This window comes from Trichosurus vulpecula, chromosome 2 (genome assembly GCF_011100635.1).
Source record: "Trichosurus vulpecula isolate mTriVul1 chromosome 2, mTriVul1.pri, whole genome shotgun sequence".
In the NCBI taxonomy this organism is placed as follows: Eukaryota; Metazoa; Chordata; class Mammalia; order Diprotodontia; family Phalangeridae; genus Trichosurus; species Trichosurus vulpecula.
In genome coordinates, this window is record NC_050574.1 from 329,161,074 (window position 1) to 329,174,164 (window position 13,091).

The window sequence follows — 13,091 nt, forward strand, 5'->3', positions numbered from 1 at the left end:
GAGAAAAAAGTGTCACAGGGAGGATTGGGCAAACCCTTTTTTGATTTCTGTCCCAAAAGCACCTAAATAGGAAAGCAGTCTGAAGAAACGATTTGATAAATGCTGATAAGCCCACATCCCAAGGGCCAATAATCTCTTTAGCCCCCAATTTTTTTTTTAATTTATTTTTTCTCCCCCCACTGAGCAACTTAAAAAAAGAAAAAAATCCTCATAATAAATTTGCATAGTCCAACAAAAACAATTTCCAACTCTGATGCTGTCCAAGAATGTCTGATTCTGCCTTTTGAACCCATCTCTGTTCTGTACGAGAGATGGGCAGCATGTTTATAGCCCTGGTCCTCTGCACTTGTGGTTCATCATTGTAATTTTGGTTATCGTTGTATAAACTGTTCCAGTTCTAAACACTTCATTCTCAATCCACTGATAGAATCCTTCACAGTTTCCCCTGAAACTTTCCACTTATTCATTTCTTATGGCACATTAATATTCAATTACATTCATATACAACAATCTGTTCAGCCATTCTCCAATAGGTGAGTGCATCCTTAGTTTCCTTGTTTTGGCTACAGAAAGAGATACTGTAAATATACATAGAGGACCTCTTCCTCTTTCTCTGATCTCTACGGGCTATACGTACAGTAACACATATATCAATGGTTTGGTCAAAGGGCACACACAGTCCAGTAACTTTTTGGGTACAGTTCCAAATTGCTTTCCAGAACGGCTAGGCCAATTCACAGGTCCACCAATAGGATATTAAAGTGTCGGTTTTCCCAGTTCCTCCAACATTTGTCATTTTCCATTTTTGTCATCTGAAATCTCAAAAGTGCATTAAATATTTGTTTCTCAAATTATTACTGATGTAGAGCATTTTTTCATACGGATGTTGATAGCTCGGACATATTCCTTTGAAAAAAGTTTGTTCCTGCCCTTTGACCATTTATCTGTTGTTTGTCCTTTATTTTTTGAAGATGACCACTGACATGATAGGATGATGTCTTGACTTGCACATAAATTGGATTTAAGTGAGGCAGAGTTGGACAAAGTCATCAGCTTTACTTGCTCTACCAGTTATTGAAGGCCAGTGGTAAGATGAAAGTCAGAACAGCTGGTGATGGTCCAGGATGCAGTGGATGACCTTGGTGTCTTTGATACCTGACCATGCTCAAAGTGCTCCACAGCACCTGCTTCAGGTATCTTCATGGCCACTGGAACAAAATGTTCTCATCTGCCCATTCTGTGGGGGAAGTCTTCATACGCTTAGGGTAGACATCCCCCCAATTCACTGATAGGTTTGAGTCCTGTCAGTTACCCTCAACCTGATTTAGCCTGTCTGCTGAGATGGTTTTACCAGGGTGTGCCTGCTGAGAATCCTACAATTTCTTGGAGCCACAGGTGGATACCAAAGGTGGATGAGCAGCCCTGAACAGGGCTCAGCAAGCCCTCACACCAAAGGTGCGAGTCCTCCCTGAACACCCCTACACCTAATGTTTCGACCTACCCATGAGCAATTAATATTTCTCCTATTTTTAGATCTATATTTTTTGCAGAGTGGCTTATACAGTTCCTGAATATACCTTAGTAGACTGCCTCCCAAATATTTTAAAGCTTCTGTAGATATTTTGAATACAATTACTCTAAGTATATCTGCTGGGTTTTATTGGCAATATAAATAATTGCTCATAATTTATGTGATTTACTTCATATCCTACAACATTGTTCAATTTAATGTTTCCATTTTTAGTTGACTGTTTTTCTAAGTAAATTGCCATACCTACAAAAGGCAATAATTTTGTTTCCTCTTTGCTTATCTTTATTCCTTCAATTTCTCTTTCTTGCCTTTTTGCCATAGCTTAGCATTTCTAGAACTATATCAAATAGTGATGATAATGGGCATCCTGGCTTTACACCTAATATTCCTGGAGGGAAGCTCTAACTTTTCTCCATTACATATGTTTGCTCTTAATTTTAGGTAGATAGTATTTAACATATTATGGAAAGATACACTTATCTTTCTATGTGTTTCTATGCTTTCTAGTGTTCTAAAAAAAAAACAAATGGATATTGAATTTGTCAAAAACCTTTTCAGAATCTACTGGCATAATCATGTGGTTTTATTATTTATGTCAACATGGTTTATTATATTTATAGTTTTCCCTACGTTAAATTAACCCTGGATTCCAGGCATAAGTCCAAACTGGTCATAGTGTATAATCATTCTAATATGCTGTTTTATTTAGCCTTTTTGCTAATTTTTTATTTAAAATTTTTATACTAATGTTTGCAAAGCATATTGGTTTGTAGTTTTCATTCTCTGCTTTGTCTTTCCCTGGTTTAGCTGATGTATCAAGATCATATTTGTATCATTGGAAGAGACTGGAAGGTTCCCTTCTTTTCCTAATATTTCAAACAGCTTATGTGATACTAGAATTAATTGTTCTTTGAACAGAATTCAAATGTTTTCTACAATTCACTTGCAAATCCATCTGGTCTTGGAGTTTTTTTCTTTGGGAATTCATTTATTTTAGTCTCAAATTATATCAGTAGTGGTAAATGATACACCCATGTATTCTACAATCAGGATGTAGGCAAATGAGACACCATTTGTAAGGCACTATAAAAATACTAGCTATTATTACTATTATTATAAATAGCCCAGCGGCTATTCAGAAGGAACATATAAAGATATCCCTCCTCCTCTCTCCCCAAAGTCACTATGGATTAAGACCCTTCAAATCAGTTGGAGAACATAAACTTGAGTTGTAGATATACTAGAGCTTGTCTAGAAAAGATCCAGAAAACGAAGATATTTCTATGCTATTTAAGTATATGGATGTTGCTTTGGTGGGGGGAGGGTGGGAGAAGATGTAGAATTGTAGTGGGGAAGTCCTGTGCTTCTTAAAGAAACTATAGTTTTGGAAGGAGAAATAGGGATGAAACCATAAGAAGCAAAAACAGCTTAGGGGAACTGAACCCCTATGCAGACACCCAGAAAATGGCAAAGAAATTTTCTTCCACCCTCCTCTATGACCTGGTTCCTTGGGTCATTCTCCAATGTTCTTTATTACTCGGAAGCTTATAGTTTGCAGCTGTTTTTATGCTACTAAAAAAAAGATTAGCAGCATAAATATTGGCCAGACATCTAGTATGCCTCTTTAGGCTGCTGAACACTGGAATAGGCAGGGGAATTGAACAGGTGAGAGCTGAAAAAAGATAGGTAAGAGAATGGATTGGGGTAAGAAAGAGATGAACATGGAAAGGAATAGTAATTTCACTGAGTATACTAAACAGCAATGTCACCATTCATTAACTATACAGGGATGTAGGGCACTACACCAGAAAAACTAAGCAGAATGTCCACTTTCGCCATAGGGTCCCATAGCTCTCCTCCTTTTTGTAGGCTAAATTCCTTGAGAAGGCCATCTACAATAGGTACTTCCACTTCCTTTCCTCTCACCCTCTTCTTCACTCTCTACAAGCTGACTTCAGACTACATCATCAACTGGAACTGCTCTCTCCAGTTAGCAATGATTTCTTGAGTCACCACATACGACTTTTCCTCTATCCTCCTTCTTCTGGATCTCTCTGCAGCCTGGCACTCTTTATCACCCTCTTCTCCTTGATAGTCTCTTCCCTCTAGGATTTCTTGACACTGCTCTCTCCTGGTTCTTATCAGTCTGACCTATCATCCAGGTCATGCCCACTAATCATGGGTGCCCCTCAAAGTTCTGCCCTAGGCCCTCTTTAGTATTTTACCTGGTGATCTCATCAGCTCCCAAGGGTTCAATTACATCATAATGACATAATTAATGAGACTGCGAGCTCCTAGAGAGCAGGCGAAGTCTCTTGCCTCTGTTGGTATCTCCAGAGTTTAGCACAAGTGCTTGGCACTTAGCAGGCTCTTAATAAATGCTTGCTGAATGAGACTTTAGATTGTATTATATAGTTCAAGTCTTTTAAAGATAAGAAAGGAATGTGGAAGAGCAGAAAGACAGTTCACTCAGCTGTCTACAAGTGGGTGGGTGATTCCTTAGAGCAGGGAGGGGTTCTTACCTTTTTTGTGTTAGGGAGCCCTTTGGCAGTCAGATGAAGCTGATGGACTCTTTCTTAGAATAATGGTTTTAAATAAAGGAAATGCTACATTTTAGAGAGGTTTGTGGAAATAAAGATATAATTTTTTTCCCAACTAAATTCACAGATCCCTTAAAATCTGTCCACAGACCTTTTGGGGATCCACATACCCAGGTTTAAAAGAACATCTGCTTTAGAATGGAAGGGTAGGGTTTTTTATTTACTCAATCAAGTCACTCTATTCCATTTCAATCAATCATTCGGTCAATAATCATTTATTAAACTCCTACCAAGTAATAGGCACTGTGCTAAGCAATGGGGATAGAAAGGCAATCCCCACTCTCACAGTCTAATGGGAGACAACATGCAAACAACTATATACAAACCAGATAAAATGCAGGATAAATCAGAGATAATCAACAGAAAGTACTAGCAATTAAAGGAGCTTGGAAAGGCTTCTTGTACAACCTGGGATTTTTAGTTGGGACTTGAAGGAAGCCAGGGAAGTCAGGAGAGAATTCTAGAGATGGGCAATAGCTAGTAAAAACACAGTCAGGGGATGGAATGTCTTGTGAGAGGAACAGGTACTGAGGTGCCTGCCAACTCAAGAGATTTCGTGAATTGTGGTTTAAAATCAAGAACTATGTAAGTTTGTGTAGATAGTTTCAGTTCCTGAATAATTACCCAATAAGGTAACAAACACAGGCAACTATGTGGTGTAGAGTGCTGGGCCTGGATTCAGGAAGACTCATCTTCCTAAGTTCAAATCTGGCCTCAGATACCTCTTAGCTGTGTGACCCTGGGCAAGTCACTTAACCCTGTTTGCCTCAGTTTCCTCATCTGTAAAGTGAACTGGAGAAGGAAACGGCAAACCATTCCAGTATCTTCCCAAGCAAACTCCAAATGGGGTCACCAAGAGTCAAAAACAACTGTACACTACCAAGGTAATACACTAGCTAGAAATATCCCTTGCTGGTCTGTGGTTTGGAGATGACTACTTAGCAGCACCCCCAACTTTATTTCCTTCTAGCAAGTTGCTCTTTAAACGACGTGAATTATTTATGATTGAAATATTCTCAGTGATAATGACAAGTCCAGGTCAAGGGGCACTACTCCGGCTTTTTATATTCACAACAGATGAACAACTCTCTCTGGGCAACTAGAATCAAACTGTATTCTCCACAAACTATTTTTATGTTTTACTGTTAATTCAAGTTAATTCCTCTCAAATTGGCAACCACTTAAATAGTTAAAAGTCTGACCATCTCCATGTCCTTTATGTCCCTTTCTTCCAATTGCAGATACCAGGGACAGTCTCTTCAACTCTTCAAGATTTGTTATAGATGTATGATTTCAGGCATTTCCTCCAGCAGATCCAAACCCTGTTGCATCATCACCTCAATCACACTGGGGGGCTGGTGCAGGCAAGCACAGGCCAGGATGTGAAGGAAATGGCAACCCTTCTCAGTTTCTTTCATCTTAAATTATATGAGAGATTTTTTGAAAAGTTCCTTATTTTAACTGGTCACACACAGTGGTAAGATCGCCAAATAATCAGAATCATATATACGCTTTAGACTAAGTGTGAAGTCCTTGGAATGAAATGACATTACACAGGAATGATGTTCGGATATTTGGAGGAAATCTGGTCGCACACTAAGGATCTTCCACAAATTATCAAACAAGTATAGAAATGGATATTGGAGTAAGTTTGGCAATCCTAAGGAGGGCAGCCAGAGGAAGGGAGGCGAAGAGTAGTCATGGTCTAGGGTCTCTTTCCCATCCCCTTACCTGGTCAAGGACCTTGACCTTGCAAGCTTCAAAGGGTTTTGACTATATTGGCCTTCCCATTTTCCCATTGGTATCCTAGTGTCACCCTCAGATCAGCCTACAGCTATGTCTGAAGCCAAGAACAGACTGAACCTAGATTCACAATTTCACAAGATGCCCAGCAAAGAAACCACACCATGCCTAACAGTGATTTTTTTGAGCACCCACAAAAGGAAGAAAAGATTTCCAGGAGCCAGAAATTATGAGCTATTTCCTTTGCCACATGTGTTTCCTAAGCCTGAGCCTACTTTCCCTTAAGTCTATATGGATTTATAGGAAAGCATCACAGACTTTTGGGGGATATTTTGTACCAACTGTATTTATTGTACCACTTTGGTAAATACTTGTTTCTAAAAGCTACTTATGGCTGGCTGAATAAAATGATTTCCAATTGATAATCTTGGTGAGAAGCACACTGGTCAGGGGACTGACCTGACTGAATTAAGAGAATTACTTCCCTAACTCCTCAATGGATACACCTAAAGGGAAGATGTAGCCTTGTTCTGGGGAAACAAGACTTATCTGTGAGAGTGGGAGTTTCGAGAAGGACCCTCAGAGGTTATGTGGCCAAAGAGATCAAGATTATAGTTTTAAACAATTCTACCAGTGTTCAGGAACTCCCCTAGAGACAATTGTTGGGTATCATTTATCCCAGAATTCGGACTGAATGATAACTACCCAGATTAGAAATGACAAAGGAATCTAACACAATAGAAGAGAGAAATCTATCATTAACAGCACTCAAGAGTTAAAAGTTAGGCTAACGTGTTAGGCTTGCGATGGAATAAGTCATCATCTCAAGGACCCAGATTCAGAAAAGACAGGCAGTAAAGATATGAACGGGAAGAAGGGCGGAATGAGTCATCTTCCTAGCAGAACCCTGCAATGCCAAACTCCTCCCTGATACTAGGAATCTTGTGGTTCTAACAGGAAATTTTGTCAAAAATGAATTGTCTTTCACACACAAAAATAAAAAGCTGCTAACCCACCATACGAGTGAACGAGCTGTTTTTTGTTTTGCTTTTGCCCTGGTTGTATTAGATTTGCCCTGACTCATCCATACCCTTTTTAAAGTCAGTTTCCCCTTGTGACCATGGGTATGCACTTGCAAGATGGCATGCATGAAACTAGAGAGGCAGTCTATGGCCAGGATACAAGGTAGTTCTCAATCTTTTTGGTCTCTGAACCACCTCTAATACTCTCAAAAATTACTAGCTTTTCTTAATGTGGGTTATATCTAGAAATATTTACCTATTAGAAATTAAACATCTTAGCATTTTTATTAAAATAGTTTTGACTTCAAAGATCTCCTAAAAAGAATCTCAGGGAGACCCCCACCTTAGGGGTGGGGGGGCCAAGGGGGAGGTCCTGGGTCATACTTGATAACCCTCATAAAATAGAGCTAAGTGAATGGATCAAACCTTGATCACTTCATTCTAAAGAAATAACCCTGAAAAGTCACGTAGCAATGATTTCAGTGGGATCTTCATACTTTATTGTGACAACTACTCTGCTGAAATCAGTATTGGAGCTTCTTGGCTAGGAGCAAAGCAACATGGGCAGAGAACCATGGGGACAAAGGTGCCCGGCAGTGAGCCCATATGGCCTCCTGAGGAAGACACGTCAGAGATGTAATACCTCCAGGCTAACACATTAAGAATAGCTTTTTAGAATGGAAACTGAAAGTTCTGACAACCAAATTCCTGCATGACCAAACTACAACTATGTGGCTTCTGGTTAAACTGTATTAAGACATTTGGGACAAGCTGTACCTGGACTGAAAGTTTAATTTGTTTTTTTATTGGAACATCAAGACTCCACAGAAGCACAAAATGCCCCTTCCCCTGCAGAGATTTTTTTTTCCTCACACAAAGAAATACACTTCCCCCTTCTAGCCCTGACAGAGTTAAGTACCATTACTAATAGAAACCTGGTTTTTAAACGGCAACAAAAGACTTTAATGGTCTCTATTTCTATTTAGCCCCCATGACATTTCAAATACTTAATTCTCATTGGGAATGAAAGTTCTTAATGAGTCATTAGCCACATTAAAAATGCTGACACCCTTGCACGGGGAATGGCAGTAGAGGATGGAGCCCCCGCCTTAGGAGGCAGGAAAACCTGGGCTCCAGCGCCCCACCTCAGGCCCTTGTGCAGCTGTGTGACCCTGGGCAAGTCTCTTCATCTCTCCGGGCTTCTTCTGCCTTACACATAAAATAAAGGGGCTGGTTTGATGGTTTTATTCGTTGTGGTTACTGGAATCCAAACGCTGATTTGCTTCCTAAACTACTTCCACAGGTAAATACGATGACAATTTACCCTATATTCAAGGAAGCGTGTCAACAGTGATCCTGAAAAGCAGGTTGCCGGCACGCACGGAGAAGCGGCCAGGCCGGGAACCCAAGCACACACCACGGACACCAGCAGTGTGTCTCAGTCAATTAACTGCAGCCCTTGCCACCCAGGACTTCTCCAAAATCACCACCCCTTTCTTGCACAGCCCCCTCCCCTCTTCCCTTTCCTCGGCCTCTTCACTCCCTGCTGCACATTCCTCTAGTTACCTCCCCGAAGAGTCCTGCCCTTTGCACCCAGAAATTCCTTCATCCCCAACCCTGTCTATAGCTCGGGTAGGCGTGCTTGGTGCAGGGTTTCGGCGGCCCCGAAGATGCGGCCCAGCTCCTGCTGCCATGGATCAGGTGAGACAGCCAAAGCTCAGGAGGGATGCTTTTTCTCGGACTCTCCACCGAACCACCTTCCGCCCCACCCCACCCCCCGCACCCATCACACTTTCCCTCCACCCCCCAGCCCCCACACCCCCTTGCTCAGCCCCGCCCACCCCCCTCGGCAAGCCCCCAGCCCCGCCAGTCCCTGCTCTCCGGCATCGATCCTTGCCCTTCGCCCGTCAGCCCGGCCCGGCCCAGCCTCCCTTCTCCTCCCCCTCCCACCTGCTCTCATCCTGCAGTCTCTCTCCGCAGCAGCCGATCTCCATTCCTGGGCCCTCGGGCCGCATCGGGGTAAGGCGTGGCCCCTTTCGCTCCCGTCGCCTCGCCTAGCCGAACTCTGGGGATACAATAGCTCCGAGAAAGCCGGAGGCCGGGCGTCGGGGCGAGCGTCCAGCGGGCCAGGGTGCCGCTGACACTGCCAGGGAGGCTCTGGCTCCTCCCGCTCCTCTGGCTCCGGGGCCCCCTCTTCGTCACCGAGGACTACAACTCCCAGCACACCACGCTGAAAAAACTACCACTCCCGGCATGCACTCCGGGTAACGACTCTGGCCCCAGGCCGTGGCCTCATTGCTACCCACTCCCTCCGCCCCGCCCCCCCACGACCTTAGTCCCCTGAGCTCCAGGGGGAGCGCCAGCTCTGCCTCCCACGGTGCTTGGAAGTAGAAGAAACCTTCAGTTACAAATCCACAGCCCGCACCACACTGACACCCTTCTCTCTATACACCTAGATTTAGACTGTCCACATTGTCTATGCTTCTGTACCTGGGGTGGATCTGCTGTCTCACTGATTTGTGTATCCCTCCTCCAACAGTGCAAAGCGCAGTCCAAGCTGGCCTCCTCATTCTGTGCAACTGAGGTCCACCCCAGGCATGCCCCTTAGAGGAGAGTTTCCTCCAGTTCTGTTACTGATGAGGTTTGGGGTTGAGGGGGTGCTCCAGACACTACGGGGTCCTGCCCAATGAATTCAACTGAAGCCTTCTCAGCCAAGTTTGAAAAACAAAGTTTATTAAGGACTTGCCATACTGGGTTGTCATTAGAAATCTCACCATTTATGACTCTTGTTTTCACAAGTGGGCCAGACAATCTACTGAGCTAGACTGAATCTGAGCGCCTTCACGGAAGTAAGATGAGACTTACATACAGAAAGATTGCGGGAGGGATTAAGGAGTGGTCTTAAGTAGTCTGGGATGACCAGGGGAGGAGTTTAGAGCAGACTGGGGTGGGGTCAGACTCCAGGGTGGCAAATAGCTGAAGGCTACCCGGAGATGACAGACAAAAAGAGAGCTAGCTAGGGTATAGATACTTTGATCAGGATCCAGGGTGGGAAACAGCCAGAAGGCAATCCAGAGGTAGTCAGACAATGGAAGGCCAGGCTAGGCTATTTGGCCATGAAAAGCCAGATCAAGTGGGAAGATTCAGGGTGGAGTCCAAGGGGGTTCCCACAGTCTGAACCTCATCATTACCATCAAGGGGCTGTAACTCCAAGGCATAACATGGCTGCCTCCTCTTCCCACCTCAGAAAGCTGAGCAGTATCTTGTGAGAAGGCAGAGGGCTCTAGCACAGAAGAGGCAGAAAATGAAGGATTTTTGGAGGTATGAAGAGCACTGGACTTGCAAGGAAGAGGGAGCAGTTTAAATCCCACCCACCATTAAAACTGACCTGTAGTGTGCATCAGAATGAGTCACTGGATCTCTGTAGGCCTGGGTTTCTTACCTTCAGTAAAACCTGTAGACTTGTTACAAAGACACATCACAAAGGCTGAGAAAGGTTCAATTCAAGCTAAAGGCTAGGCACTGTGTTAGGCACAGGGAATACAAAGACAAAAGCAGTCACAGTTGAGTGGGATGGTGAAGCCCTCTCATGGAATCTGGTTCTCGGCCTTTCTGTTAGTTGAGTGGGATAAATGGAGGTGGGGACTTTTCAGCGTGGCTCAGGGCTTCTGATCGTCAGCTAGGCCTAAGTTTCGAGTTACCACCTGTAGGAATCCGAAACTTAGAGCAGCCTGACTCCCCTCCCTCCACCAACCCCCCTGCCCAGCCTCGCTAAATAAGGATAAAAGTGTTTTTAAGAGTTGGCATTGGCTAAATTGTACTTGGGGTAGTAGATTTCCACGTTTAGATTGTGAGCCTGAACTCCACCAATGAGAGTAAAAGGTTAGTGGCCGGGTGAGGGTTGTTTCCCGTTAGGGTATAAAGCTGAGTTCTGCCATCTGGGCGCTGCCTCTCCCTACAGGTTCAGAGACTGCCCTTTCCCTCGGATCGTAATAAAATTCATTTCTACTTTCTACTTGAGAAGCCTCTGAGTTTTTAATTTTGGGTGAAGTTGCTGTCCCATACACAGTCATCTAGAAGCTTACCAAAGGTCAGGGTAGATACAAGTCCACAGATATTATATTAAAAGCAAAAGCAGAAGGCTGAAACACCACAGCAGTGGGAATCAGCAACCTAGGAAGATTTGTGTGAACTGAAGCAGAGCTTAATAAGCAGAATTAAGAGAACAATAGGAATGAAAGAAAAAACCTTTATTAAATACAAAGCACTATGCTAAGAGCCAGGGGAGCTCGGTGCCACAGTGGGTAGAGTGCCAGGAAGACTCATGTTCCTGAATTCAAATCTGGCCTCAGGCACTTCCTAGCTGTGTGACCCTGGGGAGTCATTTAACCCTCTCTGCCTCACCTTCCTCGACTGTAAAATGAGCTGGAGAAGGAAATGGCAAACCACTCAAGTCCAAGAAAACCCCAAAAAGGTTCATGAAGTCCCATAAGACTGAAAAAGCATTCAACAAAAATGGTAAGATCTGTAAATACAAATACTACAGAAATATAACCCCTGCCCTTAAGAAGCTTACATTTTAATTAGGGATTAGCATCCAGAGGGATTTTGTTTGACAAGTCTCAGTTAGTGAATGAAGCCCCTGCGAGAAGCAGGGAGATTGATACACTTTTCAGGAATATTGGCAGTACTGCTTTCCTCTTTGAGTTAAACTTAATCAGTGATTTAAAAAAAAAATTACATCATTCTAGCCATCCTCACTGCCCCTCCCCCCTCTGGTCCAGTGACTATCCTTTAGAAGATTTAACCCCTTCATCTGAAGAACTACTCCCCTGCTGAAACCCCCAGCACCTTGACTGATGAGTGCCTGTAATGGTTCACTCTATCTGGACTGGCTTCAGTCAAAATTCACTCTACATCACAGCCATCTTAATATCTGCCACCTGACAGGTGTGTTCTTCTCCCCTCCCCACCCCTTCCAAAGTTGGAACCATAATCCAATCAAGGGAGGAAGGGCAGAAAGATTTCCAAAGGATTTAGTACCTAAACTGAATTTGGAGACTAGAGACTTTAAAAGGTGGAAAATGAGGAGTAAGAGTCAGTTTGTGTGAAGGCACAAATATAGGAGAGAGGCTAGGGGAGAGGCCAACCGGTTTGAGATTGGCTAGAGGAAGCCAGTTTGGCTAGAACACCTAATACACGAAGAGGAGACTCGTGAAACAAGGCAGGAAAGTTAGGCTGGAACTTTAGAGCCCCCATTTATGGGGGGGCTCTAAAGGCCAGGCTGGGGAGTTTATGTTTTATTCCGGAAGCAAATCACTGAAGATTCTGAGTATAGGATTAACATGGTCATTGCTGTATTTTGAAGGATATAATTTTGCAGCTTCGTGAGGGGATGTTTGGAGAAGGAAGAAATTAGAGGCAGGAATAGTAATTATAAGGCTTTAGTCTGGGCAAGAAATGATGAGGGCCTGAATTATGACTGTGTACAGGAGAGGTTGTGTAGCCTTAGCAACTGACTAAATGTGGGAAGTAAAGTTGTGAAACTGAGGGACGAGAAGAATGGTGGAGTTCTCCACAGAAATAAGGACATGTGGAGGAGGAGCAGCTTTGGGGGGAAGCTAATGAATTCTATTTTGGACATGTTTTGGACATGAGATGCCACTGGATCTTCCAAATGGCAGGGTTCAGCAGGCCGATGATAGTAGATACATAAAAATACAAACTCCTCTTGAGTAGGGATTACTCATTCTTTATATTTGTATCCCAAGGGCTCAACATAGAGTCTGGCTCATAGTAGGTGCTTAAGAAATGCTTGTTGGTTGTGAGTTGACCGATTCGACAAAGGTGACTGAAAAGGAAAGGAATGTCCCTAAAGCTGAGAGAGGACAAAATGTCTAGGAGGAGGCAGGTGGACAGAAGCTGCAGAGAAGTCAAGCAGGATGAGGGCTGAGCAAACCAAGGTCACTGCAGTCTCAGTGAAGTAACGGTCATTTGGTGGCCAGGCCTATGGATTCTGACCGGTCCAGTGCTTTAGACTTGCCCATGGAGCCAAATAAGTCACTTGTAGAACGCGTATCATTTTACAAGAGGAAGTCTAGTTAACAACAGGATGGGAAGGATATGCAGCAAAGATGAAGCTCTGAATCATTTGGATGCAGCTCCCTCCATAGGAAGGAGAGCCTGATCAGCTCT

At 43.5% G+C, this 13,091-nt stretch overlaps 1 protein-coding gene across 8 annotated transcripts in view; it reads right to left on the reverse strand.

Moving 5' to 3' along the window:
- Nucleotides 1–13,091, reverse strand: part of RUBCN (rubicon autophagy regulator) — a 74,841-nt gene that overhangs the window by 47,144 nt on the left and 14,606 nt on the right. For 2 of the 8 annotated variants that reach the window (XM_036744666.1, XM_036744663.1), the window contains exon 1: nt 8,847–9,093. The exons of 1 other annotated variant lie outside the window; for it this stretch is intronic. In XM_036744666.1, the coding sequence (XP_036600561.1) occupies nt 8,847–8,911 (65 nt within the window). In that variant the 5' untranslated portion in view covers nt 8,912–9,093. Of the gene's footprint in view, nt 1–8,846; nt 9,094–13,091 lie in introns of those variants that run through there. 5 more of the 8 variants (XM_036744667.1, XM_036744665.1, XM_036744664.1 and 2 more) reach the window with 4 other exon arrangements.